This window comes from Bufo gargarizans, chromosome 3, assembly GCF_014858855.1.
Source record: "Bufo gargarizans isolate SCDJY-AF-19 chromosome 3, ASM1485885v1, whole genome shotgun sequence".
Taxonomy (NCBI): domain Eukaryota; kingdom Metazoa; phylum Chordata; class Amphibia; order Anura; family Bufonidae; genus Bufo; species Bufo gargarizans.
The window spans coordinates 270,302,458-270,326,131 of NC_058082.1; the positions used below are offsets into that span (position 1 = coordinate 270,302,458).

Below are 23,674 nucleotides of genomic sequence, written 5' to 3' on the forward strand. Positions count from 1 at the left end.
GGGTGATGTTAACAGTTTTTTTTTCCATACTGGACACCAAACGCAACTGATGCATCCTCATCAGTTTTGTCCCCATTGACAATGAATGGTGACCAAACTGAACTGTTTTGAGACCCTCTGCCAGATTTCAAAACTGGAAAGCCAAAACGCTGATGTGAAAGTAGCCTAAAAACGTTCAAAAATCCTTACCACGTAAAGTGGCCTGGTCAGGAAGCTGAAAACTGCCCCGGGATAGAAGGGTTAAAAATACAAAACTGGAGCCCACACAGCTCCATAGACAAAAATATAAATGTATGGGTTTCATAGTGAGTTTAAAGAAATATTAAAACATAACAAAAACGACATACATTTCATACCGCTGTAATCATACGTAACAAAAAGATGGATAAGGGCTCGGCTACGCTGGTTGCACGAATTCTGTCGCGGCCAGTATAGCAGAGTAGTGCACTATCCCATTCATTTCCATGGCTCACTGCTGCTCTATAAGGCTGGGTTCATACGTGTCCGATTAGCGGCATTATTTCTGCGTCTAATTTGCAGCAGAAAAAAAAAACATACACAAGAGTGCATGCACACGCTGCGGATTTTGTTGCAGAAAAGCTGCTGATGAATGCGGTTTCAGCCTTTGCATTAGGCCTCCTTCACACGAAAGGGTGCGCTCCGTGGCCGTATTGCGGGCCGCAATACACCGTTCCGTGTGCATTCCGCATCACAGATGCGGACCCATTCACTTCAATGGGTCTGCAAATCTGGAGATGCGGAACGGAAGCACGGAACGGAACGGAACATGGAGTGGTTCCGTGGGGTTTCGTCCCGTACTTCCGTTCCACAAAAAGATAGAACATTGAATGTAGCCTAAGGCCTCATGCACACGACCATGTTTTTTGCAGTCCGCGGAACGGAACAGCTGGCCCCTAATAGAACAGTCCTATCCTTGTCCGTGATGCGGACAATAATAGGACATGTTCTATGGAAACGGAATGCACATGGAGTAACTTCCATTTTTTTTTTTTTTGCGGATCCATTGAAATTAATAGTTCCGTATACAGTTCGCAAAAAAAAGGACACAGAAAGAAAATACGTTTGTGTGCATGAGCCCTACAGGTGACGTGACATTTTTACCGTCCAGTGAACTTGTAAAAAAGACAAAACAGCATTTCAATTGGCTTTTTTTTGCCCTACTGATATTAAATGGTGCCATTAGAAAATAAAAACAAGCCCTTGTATAAGTGAATGGAAGGCGGCATGACAGGAACTTCATTACCACAGCTGCAGCCCGCGGCCGATTCAGAGTCACGTGACCCCAGCCTGTCACGTGGCCCTGTAAAGTCAGGCTGCGCTTGGCCGCGCGCGGAGTTTCCACACTAGTGATATATGTGGAGGTGATGGCCCCGAGAGCCGGCGGCCGCGTCCTCAGCCTGCTGCTGCTGCTGCTGCTGCTGCTGTGGGCGATACAAGGTGAGGGGGCTCACACTGCGCCTGCGCGCGGTACCTCACACTCCTGTGCAGGAAGGGGGTGTCCTCCTGCAGATCCCGGTGTCTGCTCCTGACCCTCTTATTTTAGTCTATGGGGGCTGAGTGGCATAACTGACACCATATGTGCCAGAACTGCTCCTGGTGCATTTATCTCTTGTGTATCTGGGGTATGCGGACAAGATGCGTCCTGGACATATACCCATGGTATACCAGGCTGACGTTAGGTGCCCACTTTGATGCCAGTTCTTGTGCACAGAACCTGTTTGGGCCAGGGTGAACTCCACTGTATGTGATGTGGGGCGCTGCCCTCTGTATGTTGGCAGTGTGTGATTGGAGGCCCAAATGCATTTAACCCTTTAAATCACACAGTTTTTCTTGCCCATTTGTGTGCCAGTCATTTCTAGTTTCATGCCGCTTTCACTTTATTACTGGCAAAAAAGAAAAAATACAAATGATGTCAATGAGAAGCTGGCCTCGTGTGGTGTACTTGTATGGGTCATCCTATCTTCTGTTAGGGCTCATGCTCGGGCTCAGTTTTGGGTCCGCATCTGAGCCGCGGTTTTTACGGGTCGGGTGTGGACCCATTCACTAAAGTTGGGCCGCAAAAGAGGCGGACGCCGCTCCATGTGCTGCCCACACCCTAACATGTCCTATTCCTGTCCGTATCACAGACGACGATAAGACTCTTTTTAAGGCTCTTTTGAGGGCCGGATATTCTGCTCCGCAAAATGCGGCGCTCGCATGGCTGGCATCTGTGTTTTAGCAAACCGCAAAACGGACCCAGTCGTGTGCATGAGGCCAAGTGTGTACAAGACCTGATCTACAACTGTCGGCCTTTACCAGCAGAGATCTTGGGGATCATGACTGCACGGACTCGCTGGTTACAAGGGACATGGCTTATTAACTGGTGCACCATCTGTGACCCCAGGCGTAGACCATGGGTAAAAACAGTCAGGGGTCTCCGTCCTATTACTTCCAAAGGAACAGGACCATGCATTCATAGTTTGGGGTCTGTGCATATGGGACTAAGAATGGCTATAGACACCATGGCTGCTGCGTGCGGCCCAAACCCATCCGTCTGCAGTGGCTAGAACAGCGTTATTACCTTCACAGTCATGCTACCACCGGCCGCATGATGGAAACTCAGCCAAAGTCATGGCGCACAAGGCGTAGGGAGTGCACTGTACAAGTAGTGGGGCGAATATGAATCCATATGAAGACTGTAAAAAATAAATAAAAATGAGGTGTGTGAAGTATAGCATGGCCGTAGACTTCTATGACATTATGGCTCTGTATCCTGAGCTTGTGAAGTGTGCGATCACACGTCAGGAGTGCTGATTGTCGGGGGTCACTGATCGCCAAGGAGAGGGGCAGAAGTACTCTAAACTGTGACCCTCAATTTATATTCGGCTATGCTATGTTCTCCATGCTCGGAGGGTTGAAAACAGCCAAAGAAAGAAATAAATCGTACTGAGCCCAACCGAATACTTCTGCCCCCTCTCTTTAATGATCCAGACCCCCACCTATCAAAAGTACAGAAAGAAAGAAGAGTACTGGCCCAGATGACAAGGAATGGGTAGCCTCCTAGCGAGGGGTAAGGAACTCCAGAAAGACAGCCATACCTGCATAATGTGGGAAGTGTATTACGCCTTCCTGGTTCGCTGACATGTGGCTCCAGTGCCTTAGAAAACATGCTGCGCATGTGACACAGTCTAAGGCTACTTTCACATTAGCGTTTTTCTTTTCCAGCACTGAGTTCCGTCACAGGGGCTCAATGCTGGAAAAGAACTGATCAGGCATATCCCCATGCATTCTGAATAGAGAGCATTCCGTTCAGGATGTCTTCAGTTCAGCCATTTTGACTGATCAGGCAAAAGAGAAAACCGTAGCATGCTACGGTTTTATCCCCAGCGAGAAAAAAATAAAGACCTTGCCTGAATGCCGGATCCGGATTTTTTTTCCATAGGAATGTATTAGTGCCGATCCGGCATTCAAAATACCGGAAAGCCGGATCCGTCCTTCCGGTCTGCGCATGCGCAGACCTTTAAAAATGGGGAAAAAAATAAATATCCGGATCTATTTTGCCTGATGACACGGGAAAAACGGATCCGGTATTGCAATGCATTTTTCTGACTGATCAGGTTCCTGATCAGTCAGAAAAAATGACATGCGTTTGCATACAGTTTGCAGGCAGTTCAGGCAACGGAACGGCCTGCCGGAATCAAACAACGCAAGTGTGAAAGTACCCTAAGTGCGGAGGAGCGTCAGACCAGGACCTCCCCAATGGGAGGGGGCAGATAATGTGAAGTTACAAGAGACAATGGGCCAGATTTATCATTAGCTCAAGTCAGAATAATGGAGTGAAAAAGTCGCAAATTTTTGCGCAGTCACTAAAACTGCGCAAAAATTTGCGACTTTTTTCTGCTCTGCACTATGCTCGCCAGTTTTCTGAAAGTGGGTGTGTTTTCTTATGTAAATTAATCTCTAGACAGATTTACTATTGAGACTATTTAAAAAGTCGCAAAAAATTGCGCAATTTCACTCCAGTGAGGACCATGCTTATCTTATGAGACTTTTTAATAGAACGTGCGACTTTTTCGTAAAGACGTGCGACTTTTTCGTAAAGACGTGCGACTTTTTCGTAAAGACGTGCGACTTTTTCGTAAAGACGTGCGACTTTTTCGTAAAGACGCTTACTGACGGATAAACTGCTACCTTCAAACCACATTTATTACAGTCTTAAAGGGCCGATCATAAATCTGACTTGGCTAAAACTGACTTTAGACATATGTGAAAGTGGAGTGAGCTGTCAGTCATGATAAATCTGGCCCAATGTCTATACACAATTGCTAGAGGAAATAGGATGTATGGGCAACAGTATGATAATGGAAGTATGAAGGTTGTGGTATGCAAGATGAATATAGTATGCATCTATCAACAAGATGGACATCGAAAAGAATAAGATAAATGGATGAAAAAGAATAGAGAAAAATTTATTAATGAAAAATTGACCATAGCTTAGTTAGGGGAAGAGAAGGGGGGAGGAGAAAAGAAAGGAGAGACTAGAGAGAAGAGAGGGAGGAAGGTGAAGAAAAGAAGGCGAAAGTAACAAGAGGAGAAGAGGAATGGAATCTCGCCCTAAACTAGACCTGCACCGCGTCTGAGAAGAAATAAAGGAGAAATCATATTAAGTAACAAATACATATGAGGTAAACATTTTATGTAAAATAAAATATTTTAAAGATATTTTTACAAAGATCACATTCCTGGGTCAGACCCCTTGATGAGAGAAGCGGATGCCACCCTCCTGGGTTGGGGGACATGCAACCACGCTAGCAATTCTTACAGTCCCTTAGGGACAGGTGCGGACCCATTCCTTTTCAATGGGGCCGGAATGTGCTGTCCGCATCTGTGGATCCGCACTTCCATTCCACCAAAAAATAGAACATGTCCTATTCTTGTCCGCAACTGCGGACAAGAAAAGGCATTTTCTATTAGAGTGCCGGTGATGTGCAGTCCGGAACGCACATTGCCGGTGTCTGTGTTTATGCGGATCCACAAAACACATATGGACGTGTGAATGGACCCTAAGGTGTGGTACATTTCCATATTTGAACGGAACGGCGCGCAAGATTCCAGTTTTATCGGGAATTCAGATTCAACACCTACATGCAGGTCAAAGCTTCACAATCAAAGATGACTTGACCTTCTGAAATGTCCATGTGATTTTGTGTATGTCGGGGAGTCCACCCAAGATATAGAGGACAACATTTCTAAGCATTAGTCCACCATCCATCACAACTACACTTTTACCTCTGCCAGCCCACCCTATCAGCATGAAACATCAACATTTTCAACTTGGATTCCAAGTATTGGACCATGTCCCCCAACCCAGAAGGGTGGCACCCGCTTCTCTCTCCTAAGGGTACTTTCACACTTGCGGCAGAGAGATCCGGAAAGCAGTTCTGTCGCCGGAACTGCCTGCCGGATCAGGCAAAATGTATGCTAACTGATGGCATTAGTAAGACTGATCAGGATCCTGATCCGTCTTAAAAATGCCTGATCAGTCGGGAAAAAAAATTTCTGTCTGCGCATGCGCAGACCGGAAGGACGGATCTGGTTTTCTGAATGCCGGATCCGGCACTAATACATTCCTATGGGAAAAAATCCTGATGCAAACTGAACGGATTACTCTCCATTCAGAATGCATGGGGATAAAACTGATCAGTTCTTTTCCGATATAGAGCCCCTGTGACGGAACGCTATGCCGGAAAAGAAAAACGCTAGTGTGAAAGTACCCTTAGTCAAAGAGGATCCTTCTGAATTCAGAGACTGGACACATTGACCCATAAATGAAATCTTTGACATAAAATATTTACCTTGTGTGTATTTGTTTTCCGAGGCTTTTTAACTGATGACCTATCCTCCGAATAGGTCATCAGTATCTGACTTTGAGAAGGCACCAGAGCTCGTAGCGCCACGGCCTTCTCTTGGCTTATTAAGCGCATTGCTGAGCTGTGTCTAGGTCATGTGACTGAACGAAACATCACATGGCCTAGGCAAAGCACCGGTGCCTTCATATTCATAAATAGCTGATCTGCGGGGGACCCCAGTGATCATATACTGGATAGGTCATCTCTGAAAAAAATCTCTGAAAACCCAATTAATATTAGTTCTTTTTATAGCTTTCAAATGTAGGCAGATACAGGGAAGCCAAGGGGAATTTGAAATGCTATATTCTTGCGATCGTTCCATCAGCGAATGTATTAATGACTGGACCATATTCCTCCTATAATTGCAGGTCAGGGAGAAAATGATTTAATGGTGCAAATCAGAGGTGGAAAGTTCACTATGGGATCAAATGCTCCAGACAGCAAAGATGGAGAAGGACCAACCAAACAAGTGACTGTAAAGCAGTTTGCAATTGACAAGTTTCCTGTCACCAGCAAGGATTTTAGGTAAGTAGACGTTGATGGCTCCCATAGGCATCACTATATCTAGACAGCCCTGCACTCTTTACTTAAGGCCATCTTTAGCACTTTTAAGGTCTCTTTACGCAGGAAGACACATCGGCAGATTGTCATTCCCGCCAATCGCCTGCTTGTCAGCAGAGGAGACTGCTGCATTTACATGTATGGGGAGGAATGATCGCTAATGCCATCGCTCTTCACCATACAGACTCGTTGTTTGCCGGCAGCAGATCGTGATTACACAGTACTATCTGCTGCCAGTAAACGATAATTTTTGCGTGCACACAAATGATTCACTCGTTCATCAGGTAATCGGCAGTACATTTACACCGCCAGATAATCGCTAACAAGTGTTCCTATGATTATCTTTAGGATTCTCTGGCCGTCTAAAGGGCCCTTTATTGTAGGATCGATATTATGGAATTGCGCTGGCCGCTAGAGTGGATAAAATTCCACATTAGCAGGCAGGAAAAAACGGATTATAACATGCTGGGCTTTCTGCATGTAATGTATAGCATGCATTTTTACTGAAACTAAGGCCCCTTGCAGACAAGCGTTCCTCCCGAAGCGAGTCCGCTACGCAGCTCACGGCCTGACCTTCCAGCGCTGCCGGGGGTCACTTGGCATTATATTGATTTATGATGCTATGTAACCCCTAGTTCTGGCATGTATTGGATAACACTGGCATAATGCTGTCAGAGTTATCCAATACATTCCAGAACTGTAAGGGTTACATAGCATCATAAATCAATATAATGCTATGTGAATCCCGTCAGCGCTGGGCGGTCGGGCCGGGTGCTGTGATGCAAACTTGCTGCTGTAGTAACGCTTGTCTGCAAGGGGCCTAAGATAGCGTTTTATGACAAGATCAGAGAGATTTTACCATTTCTACTGGCACTTTAAATCTAGGGAATTTGTAAGAGCGACAAAGTACAAGTCAGAAGCGGAGACGTTTGGCTGGAGCTTTGTGTTTGAGGATTTTGTATCGGATGAGCTCAAAAAGAAAGTAACCCAGAAGCTGGAGGTAAGTGCCAGTTTTCTTCAGTGGGTGAGTACACCAGGAAAATAGTGTCATTTTTATATGGGAATGCAGTATTTTCATAGTTTTTGTTTGAAAGAGGGTTTACATGACCTATCCCAATATTTGAGTAGGATTGGTGGAGGTCAGATTCCTGCTGTTGCCCTATCACAGACTCACAAGGCACATCCGCTGTGAATCTTTAAGGATCTGCATTTGATACTCTGATTTCTTCTGCATGTTAGCCCCTGGAACCATAACGGGATTAGCCTCTCTGAAATGTATTGGAGCTAACGCAAAACGGCGGTTGGCTTATGTGACCCGCTATTTTTACATAGATTTACAATGAAGTACCAGGGTTTTAGCGCACATCTTCATACTTGTTCTTAAAGGGAATCCGTCAGCGGTGACCTCCCTATCCAGCGATTTGTATAGACACATAGCTGTAGTTCACCTGATTAAAACACTGTGCCCTGTTCCCCAGTTATACTTTAGCTTAGGCCTGTGGTGCAATGAGGCGTTGCCAATGCTCTTGTTCCACCCAAGGTCCATTCCTTTCTGTGCATGCAGTACTTTTATCCATCAAAAAAAACGGATCTCTAACATAAATGGATGCTAAATGTACAGGATCCTTGTGATGTGAACTCTCCCTTACAGGTAATAATCTTGTTTTTTTGACAACAGTCCATTTGTTGACTAATCTGCATGCATAACTGGAGAAGCAAAGGATAGCTAAATGCTCAGAAGGGTTATTCCTATTATAGTCATTTCCACAGCAGATGCTATAAATTTGTGGCAGGTGCAGGTCCCACCGGTGGGACAGGAGTCGGGGACCCCTTTAATCACCTGTGGCAGCATTAATATGAACATTACCCTTATTAGCTTACTACATTGATTGTATGGTAAAACCAAAAATATCGCTGAAGACTATATAAGAAAATAATACTTTGATAGAACGTGGCGAGATCGCGTTATCAAAGAGCCTTTACAAATGAAAGGCGATACAATTTAGAAATCATCTTGTAGCAATTCCCAGCTTCCCTCCGGTCCTCTGTGTACCCGTGGTGAGATTTGCCTTCCCCTGTTGTTCACATAGTCTAACTTATCTTGTTGGTCTGTTTCTTTTTCAGTCGGCACCATGGTGGCTTCCTATAGAAAGAGCCTTTTGGCGTCAGGTATATTCTATATTGCCAATGGTTGCTGCAGAACATTGTGCACATTAGTTCCTACACCCAGTTATAATCAAATTTTTCCTGTTCCATTCTCTTTAGCCAACTGGACCAGGATCGAGTATCAAGGAGAAGCTGGATTTCCCTGTGCTGCAGGTTAGCTGGAATGATGCCCAGGCCTACTGTAAGTGGCTCGGGAAGAGGTTGCCAACAGAGGAAGAATGGGAATTTGCGGCCAGAGGAGGACTTAAAGGTATGCCATCATCTGGTTTGGTTATTTAATTTTGCGTTGTTCTTAATGGGTTTTAATTAAAGGGGTTAACCCCTGATTAATGTAAAAAATAAGAATCTGACAACATGTAGTACATGAAAATCACTTTCTAACAAAGCTAGAACCAGCCCTGTACCTCACATGGATCCAGAGATCTCCCCATTCTGGATCAAGCTGGCAGCTCAGGAGGCGTGTCCATGCTCTCCCTATCACAGCTCAGGAGGCGTGTCCATGCTCTCCCTATCACAGCTCAGGAGGCGTGTCCATGCTCTCCCTATCACAGCTCAGGAGGCAGTTGAGGGATGAAACTGAGCATGTGCAGCCATCTCAGTGAGCCGGACAAGGAAATAAAATAAAAAAAGAACAAACAGCAGGTGGCGCTATACGCATACATTTTATTGAATAACTCAGTGGCTATATAAGATTTTTAACTACATGCAATTACAAAAGTATTCAGATTCAGGTGCTCATTTGATGAGAATGGAAATTGTAATATCGTCATGCTATACTCACAGGGAACACCTATCCGTGGGGGAACACCTTTGAGAAAAAGAGAAGCAATCTTTGGCAGGTAATATGTTACTTTCACAATTGTCTTGTACAACTCCGACCAAAATAGTTTGATCTGTTTAGAATATTTAGTAAGAAATCTATGAACTCAGTGCAGATAGATTTATACAGTCATGTCCATAAATATTGGGACATTGACACAATTCTAACATGTTTGGCTCTATACACCACCACAATGGATTTGAAATTAAACTAACAAGATGCCCTTTAACTGCAGACTGTCAGCTTTAATTTGAGAGTATTTACATCCAAATCCTTTAAACGGTGTAGGAATTACAACAGTTTGCATATGTGCCTCCCACTTGTTAAGGGACCACAAGTAATGGGACAATTGGCTTCTCGGCTGTTCCATGGCCAGGTGCGTGTTATTCCCTCATTATCCCAATTACAATGAGCAGATAAAAGGTCCAGAGTTCATTTCAAGTGTGTTATTTGCATTTGGAATCTGTTGCTGTCTACTCTCAAGATGAGATCCAAAGAGCTGTCACTATCAGTGAAGCAAGCCACCATTAGGCTGAAAAAACACAACAAACCCATCAGAGAGATAGCAAAAACATTAGGCCTGGCCAAAACAACTGTTTGGAACATTCTTAAAAAGAAGGAACGCATTGGTGAGCTCAGCAACACCAAAAGACTCGGAAGACCACGGGAAACAACTGTGGTGGATGGCTGAAGAATTCTTTCCGTGGTGAAGAAAACACCCTTCACAACAGTTGGCCAGATCAAGAACACTCTCTAGGAGGGAGGTAGGTGTATGTGTGTCAAAGTCAACAATCAAGAGAAGACTTCACCAGAGTGAATACAGAGGATTCACCACAAGATGTAAACCATTGGTGAGCCTCAAAAACAGAAAGGCCAGATTAGAGTTTGCCAAACGACATCTAAAAAAGCCTTCACAGTTCTGGAACAAAATCCTATGGACAGATGAGACCAAGATCAACTTGTACCAGAACGATGGGAAGAGAAGAGTATGGGGAAGGAAAGGAACTGCTCATGATCCTAAGTATACCACCACATCAGTGAAGCATGGTGGTGGTAGTGTCATGGCGTGGGCATGTATGGCTGCCAATGGAACTGGTTCTCTTGTATTTATTGATGACGTGACTGCTGACAAAAGCAGCAGGATGAATTCTGAAGTGTTTCGGGCAATATTATCTGCTCATATTCAGCCAAATGCTTCAGAACTCATTGGACGGCGCTTCACAGTGCAGATGGACAATGACCCAAAGCATACTGCAAAAGCAACCAAAGAGTTTTTTAAGGGAAAGAAGTGGAATGTTATGCAATGGCCAAGTCAATCACCTGACCTGAATCCGATTTAGCATGCATTTCACTTGCTGAAGACAAAACTGAAGGGAAAATGCCCCAAGAACAAGCAGGAACTGAAGACAGTTGCAGTAGAGACCTGGCAGAGCATCACCAGGGATGAAACCCAGCTTCTGGTGATGTCTATGCGTTCCAGACTTTATGCTGTCATTGACTGCAAAGGATTTGCAAACAAGTATTAAAAAGTGAAAGTTTGATTTTATGATTATTATTCTGTCCCATTACTTTTGGTCCCTTAACAAGTGGGAGGCACATATGCAAACTGTTGTAATTCCTACACCGTTCACCTGATTTGGATGTAAATACCCTCAAATTAAAGCTGACAGTCTGCAGTTAAAGCACATCGTGTTTGTTTTATTTCAAATCCATTGTGGTGGTGTATAGAGCCAAAAATGTTAGAATTGTGTCTATGTCCAAATATTTATGGACCTGACCTTTGTTATTACAAAATTTTTAGACCCAGGTAGAACTTAAGTGCGTTCCTGTCGGTCTTCATGTTTCCATGCCTCCATGTTTTTTCATAAACGTTTGACCTGACGTGTGATGTGAGATCAAGGACAGCTTTGATATTTTCAGTTTTCCTCGCCATAATGTATTTTATCTTGTGGGTGTGTGAAATCTATGAATTCCCTCAGCATTCAGAAAAAAATGGCTAATAATTATTTTTAATTTTTTTTTATGCATCCAAACGTCATATTTTGAAACCCCAAACCCAAGTGATAGTATGGTTTGTCACCCATACCATGCTGTATGCAGCGGCAATTAGGACTGGCTTAACAACCATCTCTTGGGGTTCATTGTGACGTGTCCACAGATTTTCCAGTTTTACTAAAATTGCAGACAACCGAGGGGGATAACGTGCCATTGTTTAGTTGGATTGGAGGTTTTTCCTTCTTTCTACTCTGATTGTGAGAATAGCCAAAAATGAGGCTCTATTCTATCCAGAATATTTACACTGCACCAATGAGATGAGTGTTGTGAAGGAAGTGTTGCTTCTCGACAATTTCCTGCTCATTGGTGGAGGTGAAAAGCATTTACATGTAGAGATCATCTTCACAGTATGAGAGAGAGGTATTTCTACTGCTATCGCTCCTCCTCATCCGGATCCGTCTCACAAATGCTTTCAGTCAGCAGCGGATCCGGCGGCCAGTTCCGACGACTGAACTGCCCGCCGGATCACACTGCCGCAAGTGTGAAGGTAGCCTAAGTCAGCCTAATAACACACAAGCGTTTGGATTTTGTCCAATTATATACCTACCTCCTGATAAGCCTGACGAGTCTCAGGTGAAACGCGTCAAGGTTTGCGTATTGGTCTTGAGAGGGCGGGTGGCGTCCCTTTAATTTGGACCACCTTCCTTTCTCCATGTATCGTGTGTAATTATTTCCGTATCAATTTATTTTCCATGATTAGGGTTTGCGTAGGGACTGGATAGCAATAGGTTCGGGGACAGGGAGCCTCCACCATCAGGGGGTCACCCTGGGCTAAGCAGGTTTTAGGGCATTTAGGGTAAGCCTTCAAAGAGAGACCTGGTGGATCTTTGAATTAAAAACTGTCCACCCACAAGGACTAAACGAACAGCTCTCATTTAGCTGCTTTATTTGATACAACCCCACACCTCCTGCGCAGCTACCCGCCCCGGTGCAATTCCGGGTTATTTTGCCATTGCATGTGTTAAAAACATTGAGACTCACTGACGTGAAATGTCTCATGATGTTTGAATGCTTCTATGTTACCCCTGTATAACAAGATAGGGGACTTAGTGAATTAACATGGTCTTGGCTTTTCCACTGGCCAAAATACTCTGGGTAACGCCGCGCCACCCAATGTGCAAGCTACAGCGGTGTCCCGCTCCTGAATGGGGAACTTCATTCATCTATTTGGTCGAGTGTGGGGTATCCCTATCCCTGTAGGGCATCCCCACACATTGTTTATCCGCCCTGGTCTCAAGAGCATAAATTATACAGATATTTTACTGAGATCCAAGTATAGGGGACAGGCGGGCGTGGCTTGAATAATCTGAGCATGCCCCTCCACCATGACAGCCTCCCCAGCAGCCTCTCCCGGTTCAAGTGTGGTTGCAGGACCTGCGATCACATGACGCCCCACGTGACCATGACGTTGTGACCACGTGACGGGTCAGGTGATCGGGAGGATGGGCGGAGTCACGATGACGCGAACGGCTTTAAATGGCGCAGCTGTGCCGGCGTCGTCTGCGGTACTGCCACACGCGGGAGCCAGCGCACAGACTGGTGAGGAACAGGAACCAGTCTGTACCGTGGGAACAGGTCCACTGACCGGTCGCTCCTAACGAGATAAGTAGAGTCTTTCTGCTCAAACCCCCAGTTGTGATTGCGGCTAATGCTACACTGCCACACAATGGGAGTTTATGAAGCTTGATTTATATCTACAGTTGTTGTCATCAACCACTGCCGAGCATTTTTATGAAATTTATAGTGACCCGCCCCCACCTGAGGGTGAGTCATTGACACTGATGCTGACATCAATTTCTGTAGGCCCCTGACTAACTGAAATACATCAGAGAAACGCGTCTGGCTATCTTATTTATTATTGATAATCTCAGCATTATCCAATTTACGAGTGTCGGGTGATTTATGGACGTGACACCCGAATACATTTTCTCTTGCAGGACATAGGTCATTCACTGGTCTAGTGTTGCATTACACAGTCGCTTCCCAGGGCTCTGGGAGCGTATCTGTGGGTGGTATATGATCTGTCACTAGGGATTTCCCCCCCCCCCCCACCACCACCTTTCCTACCCCTTCAGGACGAAGCTGGGCAGTCAGAGCACTGCACAGGGACTCATTTAGGGGCGGTGTAGGAGGTTGTGGTGTAACGGGAGAAGGGCCCTCTGATTAGGGTAATAATAGGGGCAGAGACCCAGCACCCCCTTTCCCCTCTTCACCATACCCTCCCTAGGAGTACCGTTTACCCACCTCTGATTTTGCACTATTATCGAAGGGCATTTATTTTATTATAAGTAATAATAAAAGTTACATTTTAAGGTTACCATTTTTCCCTCGTCTGCCCTGCCCTCTGTTAGACCATGATTCGTTTGTCTCGAACCTATAGGCCTATATATCTCGTCACCGTTGAATGTTTTTTGTAGGGGCCACTACTCCCCTTTCAAAAAATAATTTTTGTTTAATTGTAGTACACTATGTTGGTATATGCATACCTATACCCGCACTATCATGATTAAAGGTATTTTTAAAAGTCACTAATTCTAATTCAATTTATTTAAAACTTGTGTGATAAAGATATCAGTAAGAATCTAACTATTTGGTAATTAATAACACACAAAGAATGAAATGTTACCATGTTTTTATTGAACACACCATGTAAACATTCACAGTGCAGGTGGAAAAAGTATGTGAACCCCTAGACTAATGACATCTCCAAGAGCTTATTGGAGTGAGGTGTCAGCCAACTGGAGTCCAATCAATGAGATGAGATTGGAGGTGTTGGTTATAGCTGCCCTATAAAAAAAAAAACCACACCAGTTCTGTTTTTTTTTTTTTTCAAGAAGCATTGCCTGATGTGAATGATGCCTCGCACAAAAGAGCTCTCAGAAGACCTACGATTAAGAATTGTTGACTTGCATAAAGCTGGAAAAGGTTATAAATGTATCTCCAAAAGCATTGCTTTTAGCTGCCACGATAAGACAAATTGTCTATAAATGGAGAAAGTTCAGCACTGCTGCTACTCTCCCTAGGAGTGTCCGTCCTGTAAAGATGACTGCAAGAGCACAGCGCAGACTGCTCAATGAGGTGAAGAAGAATCCTAGAGTGTCAGCTAAAGACTTACAAAAGTCTCTGGCATATGCTAACATCCCTGTTAGTGAATCTACGATACGTAAAACACTAAACAAGAATGGATTTCATGGGAGGATACCGCACAGGAAGCCACTACTGTCCAAAAAAAACCACTGCTGCACGTTTACAGTTTGCACAAAAGCACCTGGATGTTCCACAGCAGTACTGGCAAAATATTCTGTGGACAGATGAAACCAAAGTTGAGTTGTTTGGAAGAAACACGTAACACTATGTGTGGAGAAAAAGAGGCACATCACACCAACATCAACACCTCATCCCAACTGTAAAGTATGGTGGTGGGGATATCATGGTTTGGGGCTGCTTTGCTGCGTCAGGGCCTGGACGGATTGCTATTATCGAAGGAAAAATGAATTCCCAAGTTAATCAAGACATTTTGCAGGAGAACTTAAGGCCATCTGTCCACCAGCTGAAGCTCAACAGGACAACGACCCAAAGCATAGAAGTAAATCAACAACGGAATGGCTTAAACAGAAGAAAATTACGCCTTCTGGAGAGGCCCAGTCACAGTCCTGACCTCAACTCGATTGAGATACTGTGGCATGACCTCAAGAAAACGATTCACACCAGACATCCCAAGAATATTTCTGAACTAGAACAGTTCTGTAAAGAGGAATGGTCAAGAATTACACCGTTGTGCACATCTGATCTGCAACTACAGGAAACGTTTGGTTGAAGTTATTGCTGCCAAAGGAGGTTCAACCAGTTATTAAATCGAAGAATTCACATACCTTTTCCACCTGCACTGTGAATGCTTACATGGTGTGTTCAATAAAAACATGGTAACATTTAATTCTTTGTGTGTTATTAGTTTAAGCAGACTGTGATTGTCTATTGTTGTGACTTAGATGAAGATCAGATCACATTTTATGACCAATTTGTGCAGAAATCCATATCATTCCAAAGGGTTCACATACTTTTTTCTTTTAACTGTACATGTATACAGTATTTCACTGTTCAAAAAGATTCATCTTAACGGGATGCTTAATCACCTACAGGGTAAATTCCCTACTCTGGATACTGCTGAGGATGGTTATCATGGTGTATCACCAGTAGATGCATTCCCTGCCCAGAATGCTTATGGTGAGTAGTCCTTTACAAACTTGGTAGCCTTAACTCTTGGACATTCTTCCCTCATGATTCTAATTCTGTCTTGTAAAGAAGCATTGCATACACATTATGATGTCTGTGCTTTTCTAAAACTGTGTATTTAAAGGAGAAAAGAAATTCACTTGCGTGTCCTCCATTTCCTACTCTCTTCTACCCCCCCCCCCCCCCCCCGTCTTTTATAATCACCGGTCCTTGCTTATCTTTGCGTATTTTTCAGCATCTGTGACACACCACGCATCCACGTGACCCAGTGCAGTGTCAGCATAGCCCTACCTGTATGTTTGAGTGCAATGATACCACTTAACATAGACATTTGTCCGTGTATACCAGGTCTATATGATATGCTGGGGAACGCCTGGGAGTGGACATCTACGGAATATATGCAAAGTGGGCAAAAGATGTATGTCCTACGTGGGGCGTCTTGGATTGATACACAGGATGGTTCAGCCAATCATAAAGCTCGAGTGACCACCAGGTGTGAATCCATCAGTTTCATAAATGTTTATATCGCTGTCAATCACTGTTTAAATCAAAGAGGGAGATTTATCATAGACCGGCATTTTATGGCAATCTTTGAAATCTCCTGAGATGCCGGAGTATGTGCCTAATTTCTGATGAGGCACAGAGAGGCACATCCTCTGGCAGTCCGTGCACCAGAATGAAGTCTATGGCAGCTCCGAGCTGCTGTAGATTTCTGTCTTATTTTGAGCCAGAAAACTGGCACAAGTGAAGCTAAATATGTCAGGCCTGCAGGTCCCACCCCTGTCCTCGCCACTGTCCCTTTCCAAAAAGTGCCGAGGGCAGCATTAAAACCCCACGTCTTAAAATTGGCACAGGGAGATGATAAATACATTAAAAGCATGTCTAGAATAGAAACAAAATGGATTTTCAATATGAACACACTGGCACTTATTGGTTTAAATGCCAAAATAGAATTGTTTGTGTTTTGAATAGTAATGCAGAGAGATACAATGGCAATATTGAAATCATGCCATTGTGGAAAATCATGCCATTATGGGTAATACAATGCACAGTTAGGCGGCAAGTAAAGAGTTGAAGGCTTTTTCCTCATCTCCCAAAGATTTTTTTAAAGAAGGCAAATATGTCAAATATGGTAAATATGTATATTTCCCTAATTATATATTTTTATATTCATATTTGTATTTCTTTTTCTTTACTATAGAATGGGCAATACCCCAGACTCTGCTTCAGATAACCTGAGCTTTCGCTGTGCTACTTCCCAGTCTACAAATCATGGAAAAGAAGACCTTTGAGCCAAGTGCATAAATGATGGCTGAGTTTAAATCCATCACAAGACTCCTCTTGAACAGTCCTGGCTTCGGAGAAAGGTTTTGGTGTAATGTATGGGTTCTGTAAGGACTGCAGTATACACATGATGTGGAGACCTCAACTGGACTCTAATACTATGTCACTATGTGAGAGATTAACAACTCTTTAATCTGTTGAGACTCGAAGGAGTTGTCCAGCTTTTAATAAGAGATGGCCTTTCCTCAGGATGGGTTATCACTAGCTGATCAGCAGGGGTCTGAAGCCTACTGATCAGCTGTTTGGATGTAGCTCCATCAACTGAGTAGTGGCGAGAGCGTGTTACTACAGTGCTGCAGTGACTAGCTCTCTCCACTACACAACTGAATGAGTTACACCCCAAGAGCTGATCGGTGGGATGTCATACCCATGCTGGTCAGCTAGTCATGGCCTGTACTGAGGGAATGAGTTACACCCAAGAAGCTGATTGGCCTAGATGTAGGGTGTCAGACCCCACTGATCAGCTAATGATGGTCTATCCTGAGGATCAGCTGTCACTTAGTAAAAACATGATGTCCCCTTTAACAGGTAGAATATTTTGTAAATCTCCCAGTGTACAAGTCACAGGAACAACTATATTAAGATGCATATATGAGTTTAGCTTTTCGAATTAATGTTTTCCATTCCCTGATGTTTTTTATTTTGTCTCATCGGTCACCTTTTTATTTTTATTTTTTTTAAAGAGGGACATTTTGGTTGTTTTTCCTGAAATGTGTTTTCTATAGGTTCAAACAAAAAATATGTACAATAAAACCAAATGTACTTGTTAAAAACTCCTATCTTTCATTTATTTTTCTGCAGTCATGTCCCAGGCTTCCGGCTTTATTTCTGTAATTTCTGTTACCCAAATAGGTGACAAAGGAGTTAATTTCTGTTTAATCTTATTAACTTGATCTTGGGATCCAGATCATTTTCACCCTCTACAGCAGTGATCACTTCTTAGAATGAGAGCCACAGACTATTAGGGCATGCTGGGTGCTTTAGTTTTGCAACAACTGTTGGACCACAGGTAGACCACATCTCTAAAAGGGTTTGTCGAAGAGAAAAATCCTGGGCAAGCCCTAAAAATATGAAAACATCCTATACTCCTCCTTTTCCCCAGCATCATTCTCTGTGGTACTGGTCTGATTCTCATCGGTGGTTATCTGTTTGGGTAAGACATATGACTGCTGCAGCCAAGTACTGTCCTCAGCATTACCCTCCCACTAAGCTTCACTCCTTATCACTTGAAAAATCTCAAAGTGTAAAAAGACTCAAATTATAGTGCAAATATGTTGTGCACCATAATTTACCACTTATTTTACACTACAAAAGTGGCGTAAATGCTTTGATAAATCTGTCCCAGTTTATATCAGAAAGTTCTTTTAGCTTGATTATTGCTAAATGCAAAAATGTATTTATCAGATATATTTGCACCTCATTAAAGAGTTTGTCCAACCCCCACAGAAATCACTCTTCCAGTCCACAAGGGATTGACCGCAGCGGGGACAGGACCCTCTGCCCTGTAACAGAGCAACAGTTAATAGGTTTTTGTTTTTAGCCGAAGCAGTGTCAGAGCCTTTACTAAAATTTCTGTGGGGGTCCATACAACCCCTTTAAGTTATTGTTGAGTTGGCAGAAACAACATCACAGTCAAAGTATCAGAATGAAAAAGAAAATACTGGTTGGGGGACAGTATAATTAGAGGTAAAGCTCATAATTAAACATCTCTGTATAACCTTAGTATGTGTTCAATCCAATCCAAGGCAAGTGAAGCTCACTATATGCTTTATTTAAATGGGAACTACAATGTGTAAATCACTTTGCTTAAACATTTTCATGTTATCCATCCTAAAATTACTTCTCTCTGCCACTAGGGGTCTCCTTTCTAGCAATGTTGCTGTCCACTCACTGTTACTGGGGGAATCTTGTCCTTAGCAGCATAGATGGACTAAAGGAAGTGGGTATGTCTTTCTCCAATGGCTAGGTCCAGAGCTCAGTGAGATTCTGAGCTCAGTGCAGAGGCTCCTTCCCCATCCAGGGATCAGAGCTTAAAGCTCAGTATCTTAGGCCTCTTTCACACTTGCGTTGTCCGGATCCGGCGTGTACTCCACTTGCCGGAATTACACGCCGGATCCGGAAAAACGCAAGTGTACTGAAAGCATTTGAAGACGGATCCGTCTTCAAAATGCTTTCAGTGTTACTATGGCACCCAGGACGCTATTAAAGTCCTGGTTGCCATAGTAGTAGTGGGGAGCGGGGGAGCAGTATACTTACCGTCCGTGCGGCTCCCGGGGCGCTCCAGAATGACGTCAGAGTGCCCCAGGCGCATGGATGACGTGTACATGCGATCACGTGATCCATGCGCTTGGGGCGCCCTGACGTCACTCTGGAGCGCCCCGGGAGCCGCACGGATGGTAAGTATGCTGCTCCCCACTACACTTTACCATGGCTGCCAGGACTTTAGCGTCCCGGCAGCCATGGTAACCATTGAGAAAAAGCTAAACGTCGCATCCGGCAATGCGCCGAAACGACGTTTAGCTTAAGGCCGGATCCGGATCAATGCCTTTCAATGGGCATTCATTCCGGATCCGGCCTTGCGTCAAGTGTTCCGGATTTTTGGCCGGAGCAAAAAGCGCAGCATGCTGCGGTATTTGCTGCGGCCAAAAAACGTTCCGTTCCGGAACGGAAGACATCCTGATGCATCCTGAAGGACGGACTGTCCATTCAGAATGCATTAGGAAAATCCTGATCAGTATTCTTCCGGCATAGAGCCCCGACGACGGAACTCTATGCCGGAAGACTATAACGCAGGTGTGAAAGAGCCCTTAGACTTCTGTTTTCTGCATATGACGGCCACTTCTTCCCTCTAATACATAGTAACTTCATTTCATACTCCATTCATAACAAAATGTATTTATTAAGTAAATTAATGCCTGTGCATGTGTTGGTTTTAGCTTGTTGTTGTTAGTCAGCATCCCTCACTGTACTAGATGGTCCTTGCCCCATATGTACTGTAATCAATGTGTACTTGTGTTCTGGATCTTTCCCCTCTCTATGCTGTCATGATGATGTGTATTCTGAGTCCTAGACCTAGAAGTATGGAAAAGGAAGTCTAGGGCAGTATAGTACTGGCAGACGGACTGCCTGTGTTCGGACAGCCACCAGGCTTGAGTAGAACAGCTGGATGCAGAAGCAGCACACTTGGGCAGCTAGAAATCAATATAAGCAGACCAGAGCATCGGGGCAGGCTGAAATGGATCCTCACACTGGCCCCCAGCAAAAACAAAAGTAATTTTTTTGAGAAGTTCTAAAACTCCATTCCTTTTTAAATATGTAAGAACCAAGATGTTTTTATGCTTTCAGGATGTTAATGATTGACATAAGAATAGTAGTAGACAACTGGTGCCTACTTGTCATATGGCACGTCTTTTATCTTCCATCTGTTACTTATCCAGAAGTAATTGTCTTTAATTACATTTATGATAAGTGATCTCTTTCTTTACATTGCATGTGTAGTCCTGTGTATGTGTTGATATTATTATTTGTTCATTTTAATGGTAATTAATATACATGGGATTGTGGAAATGAGACTAGGTATTACCATAATGTAAAATGCTAAGGAGTAGATTTAATTTAAATATTATCAATAGTATAAGAAGGCTAGCACATGGTTTATATTTGGTACTCTATCGTAAAGCATTATATATTCACCTGTCCAAGGACACAGGTTTGAAAAACTACCCATCGAGTTAAAATTATTTCTGCAGCCACTAGGGTGCGCTCTCTGCATATTAATTTGTTAGTGTGTTTAAAAGGAGCTGTATAATTTCCAGTGCGAGATCCCCTAGTGGAGGCTTCAGACAGAATAGTTGGTTGTGTGAAGGGAAATGGGGAATAAGAGGTACATTCTCCTGCTATAGATCACTAGAATTAACAATTTTAGCATTTCATACCACTAGGAATATTGATTAACCTCCAAACCTCCCAAGAGGTGCAGGGGTAATACACAACTCATCATTAAAATTGCCCCACCAAGAAGGACAAGATGTAAGATTATGCAAATTGAGGAAGTAGCAGGCATTGCTAGGATCTGCCAATCACATTTTCAAGCACCTAGCTCCAATCTGTGGCATGTGGGAAGGGCATAAAAGCCAGACTGAAAGCAAAGTTTTAAAGCTACAAGAAACCTAAAAGGTCGAATCAAGTTGTGTGGGATCAATGCCTGCTGTTTGTCAACATGCCAGTTATTGCCGCTTGTCACAAACTGAAAGGCACAGAATGCTTGAACTAAGAGACCTTGGTTTATCACTCCAGCAGATCACAAAGGGCCTAGGCTGAGGTGTCGGCACTGTTCAAGGTAGCACATCCTGGTCTTTGGAAGATCATCAACAAACTGGAATGACAGCAAAAGGTGCACAGAGATGAACCTCTGCACAGACTGATTGATTAGAATAATGGTACATAGTCATCCATTCTGTACTGCAAGTAAAATTGAATGTGACAGCCAAAGCCTAGGATGGCAAACAGTATCTACACAAACCATCAGAAGGAGTTTACATGACATTGGGCTACAAACCAGATGTCCATCTCTAGGTGATCCATTGACCTCACACCAGGGCTGTTTCTAGGGCTGGGCGGCCGCCCGGGGCACTGTCAGAAGGGGGGCGCCCTCTTGTCGTTTCTCTGCCTGTTATTACCGGCCGTGCGCCCTGGCTCCCTCCCTCTGAGATCTCGCCTGACCTGCGACCTGCGCCCGAGTCCTCTCACTCTTATCTACCGACAGTGTCCGCACGTACCGAGTCCAGTCACTCAGCTCCGGTACGTGCTGACGGCACTTACTGACGTCACGCGCCTGCTCCTCCCACTAGGCGGCGCAGGCGCGTGACGTACATTGAGTGAGTAAGCACCGCACTGCCTGCCTGTTACCGCCCTGAGCCCCTGAGCACTGCTGATTGCTGAAAAGAAGCCGCCTGAGTCTATTCTGTGGATCCAGGACAGTGGGTCGGGTGCAATGTGGTTAAATTAAAAACAAACAATTTTTTTACAATGGGGACAGTGACACTGTGGATGGTCTGTGGGGGGGGCATTAATTACAATGGGCGCGGGGGCCACTGTGGGAGACATAAAAATGGGGGCCACTGTCACTGTGTGGGACATTTTAAGTTTAATAAGGATCACTGGACATTATTTAGAATGGAGGCTGCTGTGGGTGTCATTACTCATTATAACTATAATGTCTGATAGGCCTAGTCCTGAGCTGAGTTATATTACCCTGCCCATGCCCTGTATAATAATGTACCCATCCCTGTTCCCCCTTAGTTATATTACCCCGCTGGGGTATAACTAAGGGGTATCAGGGTACATTATTATACAGGGCAGGGTAATATAACTCAGGACTAGGCCTATCAGACATTATACAGTTATAATGACACCCACAGCAGCCTCCATTCTAAATAATGTCCATAGTGATTCTTATTAAAAATGTCCCCCACAGGCAGGTTCTGGGGGCGGCGGCACTCACTGTACGCCACGCGGCGCGTGACGTACAGTGAATGAGGTGGGCACCGCCGCCCGCACTACCTGCCTGTTACCGCCCGCCCAGGAGCAGTGCTGAGAAAGAAGCCTGCTGTGAGTGAGAGCCTGAGTCTATGGGACAGTGGGTCACTGGGTGCATCACTGTGACCGTCCGTGCAATGTGGTTACACATTTTTTACAATGGGGAGACACTGTGGGTGGGCATTAATTACAATGGGGTGCAGGGGCTGATGCGGGGGACATGAAAATGGGGGCCACTGTGGGAGACTTTATTTTTAATAATGATCACTATGGACATTATTTAGAATGGAGGCTGCTGTGGGTGTCATTTAGGGCTGCAACGATTAATCAACGTTATCGCTAATATTCGATAACTGGATTCGTTGTCAACGAATCCCGTTAGCGAATAATCGACCGATTCGTTGCTATGCGGGCGGGAGCGGGTGGTCAGACGCTATGCCTGCGGGTCCTTGACCTTTAGATCACCGCATCTTTATTACCTTTACAATGAAGCTCCAGTAACAGGCAGAGCGGGTGGCGCCGTAACGTCACTTACTCACGTGACGCGCATGCTCCGCCTGCTTCATTCATAAAGTAGGTGGAGCAGGCGCGTCACGTGAGTAAGTGACGTTATGCCGCCGCCCGCTCTGCCTGTTACTGGAGCTTTATTGTAAGGTAAAAGAAGATGCAGTGATTTAAAGTAAAAGTAACTGCTGGTTAAGGAATACTGCTGTGAGTGGCGGGGCCAGGACTGTTATGGGGAGGGGGATCTGTGTCATAAGATGCTATATAGTGCCGTCCACAGATCCCCCTCCCCATAACAGAGCCGTCCACAGATCCCCCTCCCCATAACAGAGCCGTCCACAGATCCCCCTCCCCATAACAGAGCCCTCCACAGATCCCCCTCCCCATAACAGAGCCCTCCACAGGTCCCCCATAAGTGTCATCCATAGATCCCCCCCCATAGCATAGTCGTCCACAGGTCCCCCTCCCCATAACAGTGCCACCCACAGATTGCCCTCCCCATAACAGTGCCATCCACAGATCCCCCCATAATAGTGCCATCCAC

At 44.5% G+C, this 23,674-nt stretch overlaps 1 protein-coding gene across 1 annotated transcript; it reads left to right on the forward strand.

The window, feature by feature from the left end:
• The first annotated feature begins 1,316 nt into the window (after positions 1-1,316).
• SUMF2 (sulfatase modifying factor 2) lies at positions 1,317-17,856 on the forward strand. Its single transcript, XM_044285340.1, has 9 exons — positions 1,317-1,458; positions 6,278-6,434; positions 7,356-7,470; positions 8,595-8,639; positions 8,736-8,886; positions 9,420-9,475; positions 15,651-15,735; positions 16,093-16,237; positions 16,946-17,856. The coding sequence occupies exons 1-9, from the start codon at positions 1,386-1,388 to the stop codon at positions 17,034-17,036; spliced, it is 918 nt and encodes a 305-aa protein (XP_044141275.1). The 5' UTR covers positions 1,317-1,385; the 3' UTR covers positions 17,037-17,856.
• Positions 17,857-23,674: the final 5,818 nt, after the last annotated feature.